General features: G+C 48.4%; 6 protein-coding genes across 6 annotated transcripts; 1 reads left to right on the forward strand and 5 right to left on the reverse strand.

Annotated features, from left to right (window-relative positions):
* Nucleotides 1–175: 175 nt before the first annotated feature.
* Nucleotides 176–1,064, reverse strand: EDB91DRAFT_1024408 (uncharacterized protein; the record flags this gene model as incomplete). Its single annotated transcript, XM_041312615.1, has 5 exons — nucleotides 176–232; nucleotides 286–485; nucleotides 541–731; nucleotides 781–850; nucleotides 899–1,064. Coding segments are annotated over 5 exons (684 nt in total), but the record flags the coding sequence as incomplete, so codon positions are not given.
* A 762-nt stretch (nucleotides 1,065–1,826) lies between these two features.
* On the reverse strand, nucleotides 1,827–3,527 carry EDB91DRAFT_1248743 (NADH-binding subunit of NADH:ubiquinone oxidoreductase; the record flags this gene model as incomplete). Its single annotated transcript, XM_041322973.1, has 5 exons — nucleotides 1,827–2,055; nucleotides 2,102–2,232; nucleotides 2,289–3,078; nucleotides 3,135–3,298; nucleotides 3,351–3,527. The coding sequence occupies 5 exons, from the start codon at nucleotides 3,525–3,527 to the stop codon at nucleotides 1,827–1,829; spliced, it is 1,491 nt and encodes a 496-aa protein (XP_041176803.1).
* A 1,321-nt stretch (nucleotides 3,528–4,848) lies between these two features.
* Nucleotides 4,849–7,562, reverse strand: EDB91DRAFT_1284193 (major facilitator superfamily domain-containing protein; the record flags this gene model as incomplete). The annotated part of the gene is made up of 16 exons (XM_041324771.1): nucleotides 7,119–7,562; nucleotides 7,047–7,065; nucleotides 6,977–6,999; nucleotides 6,807–6,924; nucleotides 6,712–6,747; nucleotides 6,600–6,659; nucleotides 6,289–6,549; nucleotides 5,991–6,227; nucleotides 5,857–5,938; nucleotides 5,667–5,803; nucleotides 5,536–5,619; nucleotides 5,414–5,484; nucleotides 5,335–5,360; nucleotides 5,267–5,276; nucleotides 5,071–5,215; nucleotides 4,849–5,015 (listed from the first exon to the last, which is right to left on the reverse strand). Exons 1-16 carry the CDS (start codon nucleotides 7,245–7,247, stop codon nucleotides 4,849–4,851), a joined length of 1,605 nt encoding a protein of 534 aa, XP_041176804.1. The 5' UTR covers nucleotides 7,248–7,562.
* A 1,955-nt stretch (nucleotides 7,563–9,517) lies between these two features.
* Nucleotides 9,518–11,492, reverse strand: EDB91DRAFT_380977 (uncharacterized protein). Its single transcript, XM_041327059.1, has 13 exons — nucleotides 11,290–11,492; nucleotides 11,221–11,230; nucleotides 11,145–11,164; nucleotides 10,946–11,078; nucleotides 10,867–10,895; nucleotides 10,788–10,815; nucleotides 10,707–10,739; nucleotides 10,581–10,657; nucleotides 10,370–10,529; nucleotides 10,196–10,315; nucleotides 10,103–10,140; nucleotides 10,021–10,052; nucleotides 9,518–9,968 (listed from the first exon to the last, which is right to left on the reverse strand). The coding sequence occupies exons 1-13, from the start codon at nucleotides 11,320–11,322 to the stop codon at nucleotides 9,797–9,799; spliced, it is 885 nt and encodes a 294-aa protein (XP_041176805.1). The 5' UTR covers nucleotides 11,323–11,492; the 3' UTR covers nucleotides 9,518–9,796.
* A 1,767-nt stretch (nucleotides 11,493–13,259) lies between these two features.
* On the reverse strand, nucleotides 13,260–13,436 carry EDB91DRAFT_1028742 (uncharacterized protein; the record flags this gene model as incomplete). Its single annotated transcript, XM_041312684.1, has 1 exon — nucleotides 13,260–13,436. A coding segment is annotated over one exon (177 nt), but the record flags the coding sequence as incomplete, so codon positions are not given.
* Nucleotides 13,437–15,424: 1,988 nt separating this feature from the next.
* Nucleotides 15,425–17,900, forward strand: EDB91DRAFT_1134902 (uncharacterized protein). Its single transcript, XM_041318792.1, has 11 exons — nucleotides 15,425–15,725; nucleotides 15,778–15,876; nucleotides 15,922–15,962; nucleotides 16,011–16,189; nucleotides 16,238–16,293; nucleotides 16,344–16,399; nucleotides 16,451–16,529; nucleotides 16,584–16,592; nucleotides 16,648–16,906; nucleotides 16,965–17,056; nucleotides 17,120–17,900. Exons 1-11 carry the CDS (start codon nucleotides 15,636–15,638, stop codon nucleotides 17,552–17,554), a joined length of 1,395 nt encoding a protein of 464 aa, XP_041176807.1. The 5' UTR covers nucleotides 15,425–15,635; the 3' UTR covers nucleotides 17,555–17,900.
* The last annotated feature ends 96 nt before the right edge of the window (nucleotides 17,901–17,996 follow it).

The following is a 17,996-nucleotide window of genomic DNA, read 5'->3' on the forward strand; positions in this document are numbered from 1 at the left end:
CTTGAGAGGTGGGACACGTCTGGATGGAAGTCATAGTGCTCATCGATATAGATGCGGCATGTGTGGTGCTCTGGCTCCTGTCCACCGTGAGGAGGCCAAGATCGACGACGGTCGTAAATTCCGCCGCTCCATTCGCTGCTGGCCTGTCCAGATCTGCCCTGGAGCTTCGGAGGTAGCGGTAAACAAAGGAGATTATAACAAGCAAATTTGCGATTATTAACGAAGTTGCTGACTTTTGTGGCATGGTATGATCAGACAAGTTAAGAAACAGAAGTAACTGCACACCTTGACATGCGCGAATATTAGTGCAGTCCCCGAAACCGGAGCTACCAAAAGGAGAACGGAAAGGGGAATTGCCATGGCGGTGGTCAACAAAGAGGCGCAAAAGACTGATGTGACAAGAATTCGTTGATGGTAGGTGAGCCCGACATCTCGTAAGAGATATGTAGGCATGATCACCAACATTAGGTCCGATATCGAATCGGCTTGAAAGAGAGCACATCAGTGATCGAAAGAACTTCTTGGGCTGAATTCACTGACTGACGAGATCTGCAATAGCGATGTCGGATCCTATGCTGCACCCGTGATACACACAAGTGAACACCTTTTGAACAATCAAGGCTGTCCACATGACTGCGAAGCAGCTTATGACGCCATACACAACCCACCGAATTGTACATCGGGGATCTGCGACGCGTAAAATAGAATATATGATACTCATCCTCGCTGCCCTGGTGACATGAGAAATGGAAACAGAACAGGCACGACTCGACAACACACCATAAAACAGAGGTGAAAGCTATCGGGAGTAGCCAGAACATGACCGTATAAACGGGAGGATCATTGTAAACTGGAGTGATTTGAGCTCAACGTTGCCGCGTTTCAGAATACTACACACATATTGGCCCTTCAGCCCATACTCCGAATAAGCAGATGACATCAAACACAAGAGCGATTGCAGCCCACGCATCTTCCCACCAGAATCTGGATGTAGACAACCGGTATACAAGTCGAAAAAGTGTAGTGGTGATGGCACTCCCGTGGAATACGCAAGCTACAACTTTCTTGAGGGATGAGATACATCTGCAAGCCCGACAGTCATTGCTTACCTTCTATTGTTTTCCAAGCATTACCGGGGATTGGCAGAGGGGACATGATCATCATCGGCAAGAATGGAAAGGAAATTTGAGGTGTATTTAGTGTTCTGCCATCGTATTTCTACCCGCAAGGCTAGTAACAGCCGTCGGTTTCAGACTTCCAGTAACGAGGATTTCGACCCTGATCTTGGTTCCGCCGCGATTATAGAGAAGTGCTGACTGACACCGTGGGTCACAGCAGCTCGTACATTATGAGTCCGACTGAGAGCAGCCAAGGTGTTGAACTAGTTGTGCCTGGCACTGCAATGCCGCAGAACGGACCCATATAACTGAAGTATATGTAAACTGTAATCATGAACCTAAAAAATATGCCCATTTGGAACAAAGTCAGTCGCGAACACAGAGTGCTGAGCAACGACTGAGCTCGTCCAAAAAATAGCACAACCCAACGCCGCAGTGGCCCGGACTGTCACAATCGACGTCGCAGGAGAATGTCAATGAAACACAGAAGAAAACTCTCCGCCAGACTTCTCGGACATGGCAGAACTGATTATCCTGCCCACAACGGCACTTACTAAGTTACACTCCGCACATCACGTACTCAACGTGTCAGCAAGATTTCCTTGTGAAGGATCGTGATAAGCTGTGATAAGTGGTTCCTGTCACTGTAGTTGTCGCGTGCAGTCAATTCAATTGATGCACTGTATACATCACGGGCTAAGTAACAGGTCATACTCTATCACCGGGTTCGATTAGGTTAGCACCCAAGTTGTCGGGTATCGCAAGCGTTGGATCCGCGTCGTGTATCATACGACCACCAAACATCACACCACCGTGCGACGCACGGAAAGCATCGATACGTGCTTCAACTTCTGGACGGAAATGACGCATGAGGCCCTGAATGGGCCAGGCGGCAGCATCGCCGAGAGCACAGATGGTCCGACCCTCTACTTGTTTACTGCAGAGAACAGTGAGCTGAGGAAAGCCGCAAAGGAACAACTTACGTGATCTCAAGGAGCATGTCGATCTCACGTCTATGAGCGCGACCTTCAACCATACGGTTCATCATGTTCATCATCCACGTCGTGCCCTCCCGGCAGGGGGTACACTGGCCACAAGACTCGTGTTTGTAGAACTGATAGGAAGTTAAGCATTAGTGAGGTGTGGGAAAAGAACACGGGACCCGCGTACTGAAGAGAACCGTGCAATAGCAGATACGATGTCCGTGCTCTTGTCCATTACGATGACGGCACCCGTTCCAAGACCCGACTGTGCATCCTTCAAAGAATCATAGTCCATCAAGACTTCTGAGCACTTGTCGATGGGTAAGACAGGAACAGAGCTTCCACCAGGAATGATACCGAGTAAGTTATCCCAGCCACCTCTGACGCCTCCACAATGCCGCTCAATAAGCTCTTTCAATGGGATGCTCATCTCCTCTTCCACAACACAAGGGTTGTTAACGTGACCGCTAATGCAAAAGAGTTTTGTACCCTGATTACGCTCACGACCGAAGCTGGCGAACCAAGATCCGCCACGACGGCAGATAGTAGGTGCCACGGCAACAGTCTCGACATTAGCAACAGTGGTAGGGCATCCGAACAAACCAACGTCTGCAGGAAAAGGTGGCTTTAGTCGGGGCTTGCCTTGCTTGCCCTCAAGACTTTCGATCAACGCAGTTTCCTCGCCGCATATATATGCGCCAGCTCCGCGATGGAGGTATACGTCAAACGAGTAACCGGAACCGCATGCATCTTTGCCAATGAGTCCAGCTTTGTACGCCTCAGTTATGGCTTGTTGAAGGTGGGAGGCCTCCTGGAAAAATTCTCCGCGAATATAAATGTAGGCAGCGGTTGCGTTCATGGCTCGACCGGCGACGAGACAGCCCTCCACAAGTTTATGGGGGTCACCACGAAGAATCTCGCGGTCCTTGCAAGTTCCCGGCTCTCCCTCGTCGGCGTTGACAACCAGATAGCGAGGCCTATAGATAAGTGAGCACCGAAACTACAAAAGGCTATGACTCGAGAGGAAATATACCGTTTATCCTTTTCCCATCCAGGCTTGTTCATGAATGACCATTTGAGACCACTTGGGAATCCAGCACCACCACGACCTCTGAGACCTGAATCCTTGATTGTTTGAATGATCCAAGAGTCACCCTTCAAAAGAATGTCTTTCGTGCGATGCCAGTCACCACGAGACTATCAGTGACAGTAAGACAAAAGAAGAGCTGTATGAGCACATCAGACTTACCACGGCGCCCTTTATACCATGGTCGTGTCTACAATATGCATTGGTGAAGATGCGGTCCTGGTCTTTGAGACCGCCATATCGGCGAACTGGAGGGTCCGCAACAGTTGCGAGACCACGCTTGATTGAGAAATTTGCTTGCCGCTGGATTCCAGCGACTGACTTTGAAGCTTTGAGCATATTTGAGCCCGTCACAGTCGTCGGCGGTGACGATCCTAAGCAGAGGCCTTCAACTTCGGAACGGTGGATTTACTGTTTCAAAATTGTTGGCATATGGGGATGGCTTAGTCAGCGCGTATCCCGGGCGTGTCCGAATCTACCGACTCAGATGGGCCGGCGAACATGAATCTGCTTTCCGTCGAGACTCGAAAAGTTCAGAAGGCAAGCAAGCTGGCAGTGAGCAATATATATATTTTCGTGGATTCGTACGTGAATCCTGCAATCGCGTCGTGTTCCTATTCATTGTTGTGGTTCTAGCTCGCAATACATCCAGAGTGTGTGGAGTGTGCGTTACCATCACGCACGAGACCATCGCGCACGAGGTCCCTGTCAAGCTATCGCGTAGTGCCCGGTGCTCACTAGCACTGCTGTAAGGTTCATGTCCTTATCCTTAATTGTCTGGTCAGAAACAGCTATAGAATGATACCCCAGGACCCACGCCTGAAGCGCGTACCAAACCCTCAAGACTAACTGTATGACATCAGCAATGGTTGCCATTGATATGAATTTTTGCATTACAGAACTTTCAGACGAACGCTCCTGATTTGTAGTCCGCAATTGGGTTTGGGTGAACTGCACTCACAGAGGTGCTGTAGTTTCCACATGGACTTTTCGCGACCGGAATCCGTCTATTAGGACCTCCCAATGGTGGACGACCACCGAGGGGTCGACCGGGCTAATGTCGATGCTGGATAGCGATACCTCAGCGCAGCATGACGCTGATCAGCGTACAGTTTTTCCTTGAAATTGTATGTGGCTGCATGAAGTTGAGATGCGTACCCTCCATTTCTAGAAGGCAAAGGAGGCTTGGATTAATAGCCGGAAGTCTCTTGAAGAAGGCTATAATAAGTATTCGTGTCTCTACAGAATTATGGCAAGAATGGGAAAAGACCTAGCTTGCAATTGGAGATCTCTTCGATTCTGTGAGCTTATTTTCTATGTACTTGGTGATCTTTCATGCGGAAGCATTTTCATTTACTTCATGGTACGACACTACACGACTTGACGGTTATCCACAGACGTGTGTTTCAGACAGCCGAGGAAAAATTAATGTACATGCTCTCATCTGATAGTACTGTGGTTCTATATGACTGTAGATACTAACTATGTCGATGCTCTGAGTAACTTTTACGTCCGTTTCTATTGCGGACGGGGAGACAGGAAAGTGCTTAACTAAACGAGAGAAGTACTTATGAACGGTGGTTTGCATGGGGTGGGCGATAACACTTATAGCGATTCGCCCGCGAGAATGAGTGCTGCTTGATGTTAGCAACACCAGAGGCTACTGTCGCTCTCTCAGCTCCTCTGCGAGGATCGCATCTGGGTCACGACCAGCAACTTCAGGCAAAAGGAACGTGAAAGCTGCAAACCAGCTCGTCAGACAATACGTTCCCGAAAGGAAATCATAGTTTTTCATACCAGCACCGAGAAGTGAGCAACCGACGAAGACTAAAAATAAAAATAAATTAGTTGCCAATACACATTAGTTGATCAAGGTACATACTCCAAAGCACAGCAGGTGTCCCGATCGAGGTTGTGAGGGAGTTAAATACGAGTGCAGATATGATTGCTCCTGATTTCCCGCATGCCGCGGACATGCCGTGCGCAAAAGCTCGGTAGCGAGTGGGGAATACCTCAGCGGGATAGCACTGCGGGTTCTATTAGCTGCCTTCAGGGGATAAACATGCATAGTAACGCACGTAAGTGGTACTATGTATGTAACAGTCAAGTCAGAACGGAGCGTGTTCTAGTCAAGCTAAGTACTCACGCATTGGCTCCGAAATTGAAAAAGAACTGAATCAAGACTGAATAAGTCGGGTTCTCCCATCAGGGGTTCTATCACACACCTGGAGAAGCGTGAAATTTACTATGAATGCTGCAGTGCTCAAGGTATGGAATTTCCCAGCCAAGATGCCCACTACAGTACGCCGTCAGTAGATATTTCTCAGGAGGATTCGTGGCAGCTCACGGAACAGAGCTTCCATCAGGAATCCCATGATTTGAATGGTCTTGCGGCCGAGTTTCTCGATGGTGAGCACAGTCACGTAGTAGCCTTTTTAGAGTGAGCATGTACGCTGAGGGATGGATCAATGGATGTACCTGGCACAAATCCTAGTGCGGTGATGATGATGTTTCCTGTAGCGACCTTGAAGAGCTTCTCCCAGGGCGTGCCCGATCCCCCGGCGTAACCTATCTCAGTGAGCACTACATTCGTGTTCAAATTAATGCCGTAGAAGCTAGCAGCACCATATCAGAGGGAAACCCATTCGATGATCGACAACCGACATACGCAATGTCTAGTAGAAACCAGCACGAGCAAGTTCCGATGAGTATCTTGAGGTGTCTCCATTCGGAGAAGTACTGAAAAACATCTAGAACATCCGTGACACCAAGGAGCATGGTCGACACAGTAAGGAATCATACCTCGGAAATGAGCCTTCTTGTGTGCAGGCACAGTAGAACGTTTCTCATCGACACTTCCTTCCGATCCGGTAGCATGAACATGAGCTTCGACCACCAACGTCTCTTTCTTCAAGTCACCCTCTTCAACTAATTCTGCATCCTGCGACTTCTTAAAACGCGTGGATTCGGGGAGTGTCAAGCGCTGGTAGAGTGTCCCAAAAGCTGGAATGAGCGACAATCCAACGATGATCCTCCACACTGATTTCAGGGGTAAATGTCCATCAACAACGCCACCATGCAACTAGTACACAGTACGCACCTCCGTCGACCTTGGATGTCTCATTTTCATCATTCATGACGTGCTTGTAGCATGCCAGAACGATGATATTCATCAGCGACCCCATGAAGCTGCCCCATCCCTGGTTGGCGAAGATGTATGCGAGCATGGTTCCACGCTTACGGAGCACGGCACGGTCACTTGTCACGGAAGCCGACATGGGGTAGTCGCCGCCGACACCCACGCCAAGCAGGATACGGAACATGGTCAAGTAGATCAGGCACCCGGTTGGGGAGAGCGTGCCTGGACATAGCTTAGCGCTCGCGAATACCATGAAGGCTCGAAAGACACACCTGTAGGTGTAGAAATGCAGAGGATAGTCGCAATGATGATGAGCATAAGCTCTTTTCCGTCTGGAAACGCATGTGAATGTTGAGGCTAGCAAGAACGATGCAAATGACTGACAGATTGCCTTTCTCCCGAAGGCATCAGCACAGTAGCCTATATCATTGCAGATGTATCGTGAAGCGGGGTAAAGCATGGTATATTATGCAGCTCACCGAACAGGAACTGGCCGATCACACTTCCGATGTTGGCAGCGGCTTTCAATAAACCTTGCAGGTTGGAGGGCATGGTTCCGCTTCCGTACAGCCTAAACTGCAGCATGGTAGATACGGGCTGCGCGAGTCGATCTAGTCCTACACGTCACCCATTGAAACAATACGCTTACATTGATAATGAACAAGTCATAAGCTGTCAAACGTGTGAGAGCTTGCCCCTAAGCAGGGTCAAATGCCTACCATCTAAGAAAAAGCCAACCTGGACGATAGATCAGAAGTTGTCGCAGACTGGACACGGCACAGAGCACTCACCCCAGCAATGCCCAGGAGCTTGACCTCGGTATATGTCAGAATGAAAGGGGGTCGGCCCTCGCCAGATTGTTCATACTCCTCGAGAGCAGTTCTCTGGCGAGTCTCTCTGCCTTCTGCTTGTTCAGACATCGTGCTGCTAGGCTGGCAGGCAAGGGATCGATATGATGCGCCTGGGCTTCTAATAAGAGCTAATAAGAGCTACGGCAAGATCAACGTAAAAACGAAGGTTCTATCACGAAGCGCAAAGAAGAGGGGACAATCTGGCTGGTTCCACTGTCCGGGTATAAGAGGAAATCACAGTAGCGCTGGTGGGGCGTTTTGAATCTAAAGTTTTCAACTGCAGCATGCAGGATTGGATTTAGCCGAAAAACGTTTGTTAATAGTAGAACGATAAATCATAAGTCGGGGCCAACTCGGAGCGTCACGGTTGCATTAATGATCATGCACATGCACAATGTTCAGCGTGTGCCGGGTCGCCGGACATAACATATGTAATGTATATCAACAAATCATATCCAATTATATATAGTAACTGAAATTCTAACTCTACATAGCAAAGCTTTGCGCCGCTTGGTGGAGCAAATGATGCCATTGGTGCGAGCTGAATACGGCGGCCTGCTGAACCTAGGCTAAACTCCATATCGAAAGATCAACGTTAACACCAAGTAGTACTGAAGGCGATGTTGGGTTTTTTTGATACCCTTGACAACTGAGAAGGATGACATTATTAATATTATGTACCTGCCAATCCAATTCATAAAGGACCGAGACGATGATTATATGAATTAGATAACCCCAGTACATCTATTGAACACCACATCAAATTCATTCGCACCTGTTCGCACTTAGAAGAACCGATATCTTGGAAAATCAAGGCCGTATTGCTGAGGAGTATGCATGAACGTTTTAGCTGTCGCCAACTCGAGGGTTTGCCATGCGCAGCTGTACATGGCTGTACTGATCTGCCGCATTAAGTTGCTATGACAAAGTCCTGTAATCGTGTGCATGTGCGTCGGTAGTCGTGCCGGGTGTATTCCCAATCTGACAACTGTCAGAAGGCTAGAGTATTATGTTGTACATATGCATGGGTGATCAGCGTAAAATGACCCGCATTATGCACTACCGTTGGATGAGCTTGGGCATTTCGCTCGACGACCCTTCAGCGTGGAGTCTGGACTGTACTGCAGTGTATCAAGGTGAGATTGATGAGGGTTGTGGATGACCTCCATGATGGTTTCTAAACATTTGAATGCGAAGTTTAAGATGCACACGACAGGAATCTAGGCTTGCCTGAGGAAAGGGCGGTCGTCAAATCAGATAGCTGAGTTAGTTTCCCCTAGCCAGTCCATAAAATAAGGAAAAGAATCGTTCCTTCTTGATTATGTAGCTGAGTAGCTTACTGTGCAATTCAACCTGACACACAAGACGAAAGTGAGAAAGGCGGAACGGGCAATCTCTAGGTAGACCAATAGAAGAAAGACAATTCGTTCCCAGAGAACGTACGTTTTCTCACGCAGAACAACGCCATAACCGAGCACAACCCCTAAGGGGCAGAGGTGAGGAATGAGGTAAGCAGAAGTTTAGGGAGGCTTATCCCTTCGAAGCAAGACAGATAGCCAAAATAATTCGCAGACCCACTCACATGCTCATCACATCTGTTCATGCCCTGACGATGTCAAGAATGCACGTGATAACAGACAGCCCTGCCATCAGACGGGTGTTCCCGCGGAGATTGAGCGAGCGCCAAGACAGCCCTTGCCCTCGCATGCCATCGGTCGTGTGATTGATCGAGAGTACGTCTCTCGGAGAGATGTCCAGAATGAAGCGGAATCCAATTGCAAACTGGGAATGTCGGATAGTGAGTATTTGAACATTAATAGGCATTGATCGATGACTATCGATGGTCGCCACTGGAGCGTCTTCCGTAATGAATTCGATTCCGCCCGCCGCACCGTACCATCTCATGAGCCTAATGTACAGAGGATAATCGCGTATGACTACGGAGCACTCTAGCACTGCCTTACTGTGATCATGCATCTTCAAGGCGGAATAGCATGTTAGAAGTCTGGTAAGAGCGTCCCAGTGAAACGGAACCACAACCCACAAAAGCCCACAGACCATTGAAAGTCAACACATGCACTCACCGGATTTCACTGCAGCCGCCGAAAACGGGACGCGATCCGTTATAACAGGACGCCTAATTTAAGCGCAACTTTTAGGGGGTTCTGTGGAAATGTGTACTACAGAGCCAAGATGCATGGCTGTACGTGTCTGCAAAAAACGACAAGGTCTTACGCCCAACGCCGTTCATTGTACAACCTTGTTCGACAAGCAGGGTGTCGGCCATTCACAGACCAGCAAAGCATTGGGAATATCGGGATAGGATCTCATGCACGGCGTAGCAGGGGACGAGCTAGTCGTCTGTGGGGAGTGGGAATGGGTTCATGGGTCATGGGGGTCATAGAAGCGGGAAGGCAGAGTGCGTGCTCGAGGGGTATACGGACTGGATGCTGGCGGTTAATATACCGCTAGACGATGGCGGCTATAGCAAAAGCCGGTGGGCTACTCTAATACAACGGTCTAGTCAGTTCTTCGTCACACGTAAACAAAAGTGCGACACCCTCGAGCAGTGCGTGCAATGTTCTCGACCGCAAAACACTGCACTCCGTGGGGCATGATCATATATTGCTTTCGTCATGTAAGGCGGTCATGGGGATCGTGCACGATGCAAACTGTAAGTTAGAAGAGGGTATATATGAGGCGGCTTGAATATCTTCTTCACTCCGGTCTGCATGGCGTAGGTCAAAAAGAATACGTGAAGCCATAACGCCATGCAGGACACCTTGAAACCTTGTTGTGACGTTTGAGCAGTTAGCCCTAGATACGAGGGGCAGCCACTTACACATCGATGATGCCATTCTGCCCGCTTGAGACCTGCACCAATAGTTCATATACCTGACCATAAGTGCATGGAAACCACATACCGGTAAGGAAAACGAAACAATGTTTGCAATAGAGATTGCTTAGAGCACAGTCAGGCAAGACAAAGAAGAAGAAGAAACATCCAAATGGCATACCAAGGAGCGATAGCGCATACAGCAAACTTCCCTTCGACAAGTTCGACACCAATTTACTGACACTACGTATGCCAGTAGAGCGTGACGTTATTGAATGATATATCGTAACAATAACCACCGCTGCACGTATTTCATCAGTAGAGTCAAAGGAAGGCAGCTTCGCCAATCACTCACTGAGTTCAAAGAGTGCTGCACTAACAAACATGCCCATTATCAGGCGTTCCACTCTTGTAGCCTCATCTGCAGAGCTCCGACTTGATGTTGGTGCACATACACTTTGGAGATTTGGAGACACCGCAAGGACATCGCAAGTGAGCATTGAGATAGCAAGAAGCTTCAGACACCATTATCACCACTCAAACAACAGGACTGCAAAAACACTTACGAAATAGCTTGCCAACAAAAATCGTTTAATCTTCTCATTGTTGTGCCATAAGGCAAGTGTACGCATGAGAAGAAGACCTGAAATACATAAGGGGATATTTTCCTTTATCGACACAAGTGCGCTGACCTTCGGTAGCCACCATGATAAGAGCCATCGCACCTGGGAGATATTAGCAGACATAGGGCTAACGATCGTGAGGTGACCTACCCCCAGCAGCCCGATATGTTGTTAAGCACTGTGTCACCTAGCATTAACATGTTTTGGATACGGTTGAGAGAATCAATACCGTTTCCACTGATTGTGGCCCAAGAGTGACTGATGAAGCATTAAGGTCATTTTCCTAAGGAGTAGATAGTGTCACTCACCGTAAATTTCGCTGATAATCCATACTATAGGAGCATATCTAGTTATGATAAACATGACGGGCGCAATGCTCCAACGACCCGTGCTACTGAACAGACGGACTTCATGTTCAAAGGTCAAACAATAATCGAATGCCTAATGTGGGGATGAGGTCTCGAATGAACTTGCGAGAAGACTCAGAAGAGCACACGCTTTACTCACCCAAACAGCGGCCGGTGCAACTTTGCCAGTAATTGAGCACTTCAGGAATAACAATTGAGGGAAACCAACAACAAACCTCGAAAGTACTAACAAAGCACGAGAGTCAGTTCAAAAAGGTAGAAAATTGGGTGCCACGCGCTCGTACCTTGATTGTTTGTTGTGTGTGGAGTAAAACCATAAAGTATGTTGTGCGTGGATCGGATCAAGCCACTACGTGGGCGTGCTGTTTTTAATATGAGGGGTCCTTCACCATTTGGTGGGTGGATTTTACAAGCCAGGTGAAGAAGCGTTCGTGAAGGTGTATGATAAGTTGGAGGGAATATATCACACCCGGCTGCAGAAGCGAGCGCTAAAAGATTTCAGACCCACGAATATAGTTGATTGAGCAGAGTAAGTACACACATGTCCACCAATCAGAGCCGTCGGTAATTCCGTATCTTTCTCGCGTGATCAGTTGGAGACACCGACACACTGAGCATTATTGTGTTACTGGTACTAGCAATCCATCTAGACGCCTTCTCTGGATAGGACTTCTGTGAACAGGTGATACTAGTACTTGCAGACATCATAGTCATACAGCTGAGACTTGTATGCTATGATGTCTGCTAGTAACAGACCTTCTATTTGACATAGAAGGAAGTCGCTTCTTCTTTATCACGATGCGACTGGAAATATGACGGTGAACTGTGTGAAGCAAAGGCCAAGGGTATGTGACGTACTTCGGAAAGTTACTTTAACGTCGGTAGTAGCCGTTTTATCAAGATAATCATGTACAGGTGCCGGGTAACGTAGCCTGCCGGAGTATCCCGGTACCACGTCCAGCTGAGCGGAACGCGTCTTTTCTTGTCTTTCTTCCTTGGTTCATTTCTCGCATCCGCGTCGACTCGTTCAGCATACTAGCTCACGCATTCCTCACTCGTATCTACATTCATTGTTTGCTCCCGCCCGCCAGTCCCTTTTTACTTTACTCCGCAATCCGTAGATTCCTTCTATTCCGTTGTTTATATATCATGATTGTTAATTCATACCGTCGTTTCGCGAACTTTTCGAAGAGTCATCGGCACGATCGAGTTCGTAGGCAGGTTATCCCGCCCTCCTAGCGGCTCCATCTGCCTGCGTCCCACCCCGAGCTATCGCTCGGTCCAGCCCAATGCATGAGATCGTGTCACCGACTCCTACTTAGCCAGACGAAGCTGGAAAAATGATTATCAACTTTAGTGCAACGTTGTAACATCGTATCTGTTTTGGAAGGGCACAAGCTTGTTCTCCCTGTAGGGGGGAGGTGAGTATTTGAGTGAGTTCAGACATGGCTACGATGTAGTCACTTGATGTAGTACCACCTCGTAGCTAGGCCTCGATCAATGATCTCATCCTCCGATGATAGGAGCTCCCAACTGATTTCGTTGGTGTGGGGCAACCCCCCAGCGAGGGGGGAGCAGCGTTTGCGTAGCTTAGGTAGGCATTCATCCAGAGCTCGAGCCTCACCAGCTCAGTCTGCTAGAGGCAGGCTCGTTGCTAGTCGCCACCGCCCCATCGTCCCCAAAACTGATCGGAATGATCTGGGGAAAGCGAAGCTCGCTGTCAATCACGCGACCTAAATCCGTCTGCGTACGTCCTTTGGTTATATACATTCGATTCAGCCGGATTGATCACAAGAATATGTCATTGTTCGATGACCAAGTTCCGGCATGTGCGATCGCTGGTTTCGCTGCAACGAGCCAGTGGTCTATGGGTGACTATGCTCATCTACTCACCGACACCTTCACTATCGAGAATACGAAAGTTCGGCGCGCAAGAATGATGTTGCACGAGTGCGGGGGGAGTGCGGGCGCGCGGCGCACTGATCTCTGATAAAAATACACTGTACAGTAATTTGTTATAGTACAACTCTTGCAACCTGCAGATTCAATAGCCATGTGCACACTGCCTAATTATACATTGTGATGCAGACGAATATGATCCCCCTGGCTTGGACAAGCTTATAAGATTTAGATCACAGGATCTGGAAATTTGAGTTGATGATTGATTTCATATTTGTCAGGACCATAATGTAGCGCACATCATAGTCTACAAAAGGCTCGCATTTAGCGCTCTGCACAGCAGAAATTTCCTCTTATCATCTGGGTTTCGTGTAGCACCTCCAGCTCGCCTGCCAGCCCCAGGCTCCTTCTGTTCACTCTTGGACAATCTCTCTGCTTCTCTTTTCTTGAGTTCCTCGTCCAGAATATTTTGGGTAGCTTCAGGCGGGAAAGTGTTGATGGGCGCGTCTCCAACGAAGCGTTGGATAGCGGCTGCCATGTCCTGTAGGGGTAGGTTTGGGTAGATGCAACTTGTGATTTCGTGAACATGAATCAAACTATGCTTAGGTAGGTGGTCTCATGTTTAGGGCAAGCGGAGTCCCCCAGCTCCATGCTCGGGGGACTCGGTCACTTTTTATTGGAGTCGCAGAATACAAAGGATTACAGTCGGGGGCTCGAAGAGACGGAAGAGAGACTAACTAGTGGATAGAAAAGTTCGGGAGAGACGACGGGAGATGGAGGCTCGATAAAGATGCTACTGTACAATAGAGGGACGGAGGGTGGGTAGCTTAAAATGCAGATGTGCACGAGCAGACGGTGCTTTGCGAGGGCAAGTGAGCAACGACGGAAGAATCCAGACTCGTCAGTTGTCAGCTATTAAAACCATCAATAGAGGGGCCTCGCATGTGTTTTAACTTTTAAGCCGCTGAGGCTGAGTCACGAGGTAGGATTTGACTGGCGTCGCGAATCGATTCAACTCGGTTAAACAAGTTAAACCACGAAGAAACGTTTGCCATGCAATGATGTCATTCGGCACGCTGGTCGCGCTTGTCGTGGACCATCACTCAGTGGTCCTGACTCCTGCATCCGGTACATACCAATTAGGGCTCTAAATATCCGCGCCCGAGCACTGTCTAGAATAGGACGACCAAGGGCGCGAATCAATCATGTTTCACTTTGATCATCAACGAATGATATTACATAGGGAGTGCATCATGTTTCTAACATGCGAACCCGATCACCGAGACAAATTTGTGAACGAATCGCACTCCTACTTGAACACTATGAGTGACCCTTTAATAAAATTAATACAAAGTGCTGTTTGGCTGACCGTGGTCGTTATGGTGTCGATGGATGCGGAATATAGGCGTGAGGTACAAAGTGATCGCCGTGAACACCCTAATTTTTTTTTACGGCGCCTTTGAACTTCAAGATCACAAGCGTCTGCATGGTATCCAACAGGAGTCCGCAAAAAATGCGGCGCGTTCATATGGCACACACATTGGAAGAACTCGAAAGGGGGAAATGAGCGGAAGATACAGTTGCTTGACAGTTGCAATGTATAAAATTTATAACTTTATGCTAGAGTGCCGCGAAAATCATGCACTCTCGAGGTTACCGATCGATCGGCAAGTTAAATCTCGGAAATTGAACATGCCTCAAACCAACCTCAAACTGACAGTTCTCCGCGTAGACAAGGAAACTAGGATCAGCTGAGATAATCGAATGGTACTTGCAGGCTCCCAGTGCAGGGCAGTTCGCCGCGACAGCCCATCACACCAGACCCGAGGGGTGCCGTTTCTTGACTCATGTTATCTTGTCAATCGGCCCATAAACTCCTAGGGTGAGTAGTGTACTTATCTTTAACCTATGGGACGCGCCGAGGTCTATCATGAATCAGGATGCGCCCTCAAGTTTACATAGGTTCACGCCATGATCTGGCGGGGACCGTCTTTGAAACCTAGTCTCCCCTAGCCAGACCATATAGAAGGAACAAAGTCGTTCCTTCTTGATTATGAACTAGGCCCGCAAACAGGTTTCGAGTTATATTCGTTCAAGATACAATAGAGGCTCACCTCATCTGGTGCCAGCGAAGGCATCGTCCCTGAATTCCACACTCCAAAGCCCAACTAGGACCAAGTTGCAAATTATCTGTTCATGGTGATGTCCGCCGGTACGGCAGGCCACAGAATAGCGGTGGAAGAGCGGCCACATCGTCTTGTCAATTATCAATTGTATGCTGGGTAATCTCAATGGTTTTTCACGGTGTGAACGAGAACTCTGAGCCCCAAAATCCCAACGATTAATGATTGTCTTCGCAACACTGACGGCGCATGGAACTTGCCTACCACGCGGGGAGGACGGAGATGAGGATTGGAGACATATGGTCCCGCAGTGCAAAACGTTGGAGAGGGTCACCAAGGGAATAATCCAATGGGTTCTTAGAATCTTACGTTGTTGTCCAAAAGCGGAAACAGTGAGGCTCAAACTTCAATTCAGCGCCCATGTATATAAGAACAAAAGAAGTTTAGTGGATTGTCCACCACCGTCATCGTCAGGATCTAAAACGCTCTTTTCAACTTTCTCTTTCTCTAACAACTTCGTCTTTCTTTTCTGTCTAGTTCGCTTCAGGCGTTGCACGCGAAGTCGACCCAACCATTCATTTTTCTGACGATCCTTTCAGTACAACACAATGGCTCTGAAGTTGCTTGCACTATCGTCTCTAGCTGTGCTAGCCAACGCGCATATGGCCGCGTTCCACAAATCAATGTATTGCCTGAATGTTAGTTTTATACTTCATCTCGCGTGATTCAACTCATCAGGTCCGTCCCTAGGGAACTGTGGCAGGCCAGGTCAATTATAACAACGACGACCCAGTTAGCCCTCTGTGGATGCTGAAGAAGAGTGACTACTGGTTTCACCATTTCAACCAGGTCAGTTCATATCTGTTAGTCATGAATTCGTGCTTAGCCTTTTAGTGCGATGATTTCCCTCCTGCAGAAGGCGACTTTCTTGAACTGTGGGTTTCATATTCTGTTCATCGCATAAATCTCACTGTCTGTTCTAGACCTGCTGGTGGTTCCTTCACTGTTGAAATAGCTGCCAATCGCGGTGTGACTTCCCTCTCTTATAATGGACAATACGCAACCGAGTGGGGTGATGGTGGAAATCACCCTGAGGACTACTCCATCACAAACTTGGACGGCGCCCCTCTCTCCGATAGTGATTGCATATCTAATCCAAACAGTAAGTACACATTAAGTGTGGTCGAACAGACGCGCTGACCGCGGTTAGTGCATACACAGAACCAGTCTATGGCTGCTGGGAGTGCGTTCGCAATCTCTTACCAGGTCAGTTTCAGTTTGCTTCCGACTGAACACAAAACTCACCGATCAAACAGTCTGATATCAGCCAGGTTACTATGGACAACCTTGCTGTGTTCACGGTCCGCTACAAGTGAGTTTCATGTCCGGCGACCCTGTGCATGTCCCCTAACGTTCATTAAAGCACCCCCTGGAAACGTGTGACATCCTATGATGTTCCCAAGGACATGCCTGCTTGTCCTGCAGCTGGGTGTACTTGTGCTGTAAGTTATTAATGATTTTCCTCGACGAGGCTGAAGCTGATTGATATTCCGCAGTGGGTTTGGGTTTGTTGCCTCTCGGCTGCGTTTCATTACCGCATTAATTGACAACATTTTTTAGATTCCGAATGGATGCGGCGAGCCTAACATCTACATGCAGGGATTCAAGTGCATGGTCACAGGCGCCACCTCCACTACTCCTATTGCCACCCCCAAGGCTCCCGTCTGGTGCCAGGAGGACCAAAGCACATGCACTGAGGGCGCCAAACAAATCCTGATCTGGAATCAGGCCGAGGAAAACAACATCGTGGTTAACGGCACGGACCTGAGCGGCAGCAATAAGAGCCCGGCGTACAATAGCAATTGTGGGTTCAACGATGGTGAGGCTTCGACTCTTCGGTTGTAGTTGGAAATGTTGTGCCTGACACCTCACCACAGGAGCACAGAACGATATCTTTGCTACATCGTCTTCTGCCATGGCCACATCATCTCCCACTGTGTCGGCCGCACTAGCCCCGGCTGTTTCGTCGTCCGAGCCAGCTATTTCATCATCTACGTCAGCTATTTCATCATCTACGTCAGCTGTTTCATTCTCCATGCCGGCTATTTCATTCTCCACGCTAGCCATTCCATCATCCGCGCCAGCTATTTCATCATCTACGTCAGCTATTTCATTCTCCACGCTAGCCATTCCATCATCCGCGCCAGCTTTTTCATTCTCCACGCTAGCCATTCCATCATCCGCGCCAGCTCTTTCATTACCCGTCACCTTTAGTGGCGCACCTTCCGTAGCCTCGATTCCATCGTGCACGACTACTACTAACACAGTCCTCATCACATCTACGGTTCAGCCGCCCGCGGGTGCAAGTACCCCTATATCAAGTGTTGCCAGTGCCATGTCAAGCTCAAACTCGGCCGACGACCTCGTGGCCTCTACTTCATTGAGCGCATCTGCCATTCCCACAAGTGCTGGGACCTGCCGCCGTAAACGGATGGTTCATAAGCCACTTCATCGTCGACTTTTCTAAGTAGTTGATCTACATTGCTATCCTGTCGACCAGGACCCGTCATCTGATATCTCTTACCGTTGAGCGGGCTCGACTGCCTTTTTGTTAGCTCGTCTGTAGATTGTGAGTTTCGTATTCGGTTTATTTCGTTCTTGCTGTTATCATATTCTGTCATATACCCCGCATGTTGTCGTTGTTACCATTTTTGTTGTTGTCATGGTTGCGTTGGCACTCATTGTCTGAGGTTCATTTACCGTGCATGCATCTACTGCGATACTCGTATACCCATAGAGATACCAAAAATGTTCATGTAGGAGACAGTGATTTGTTGTTATCCTATGCAATTGTTTGTGATCGTATGGTTCAACCTAGATCTGACCGAATAAGACTTCTAGATCTTCCACTCTCTAAGTATTTTGGTCACAACCCCAGGCGATTGTGCTATCTCGTATGCTTCTTGTCC

The sequence above is a fragment of the Suillus paluster genome (genome assembly GCF_016628075.1).
Source record: "Suillus paluster strain FC165 chromosome Unknown EDB91scaffold_28, whole genome shotgun sequence".
Classification (NCBI taxonomy): domain Eukaryota; kingdom Fungi; phylum Basidiomycota; class Agaricomycetes; order Boletales; family Suillaceae; genus Suillus; species Suillus paluster.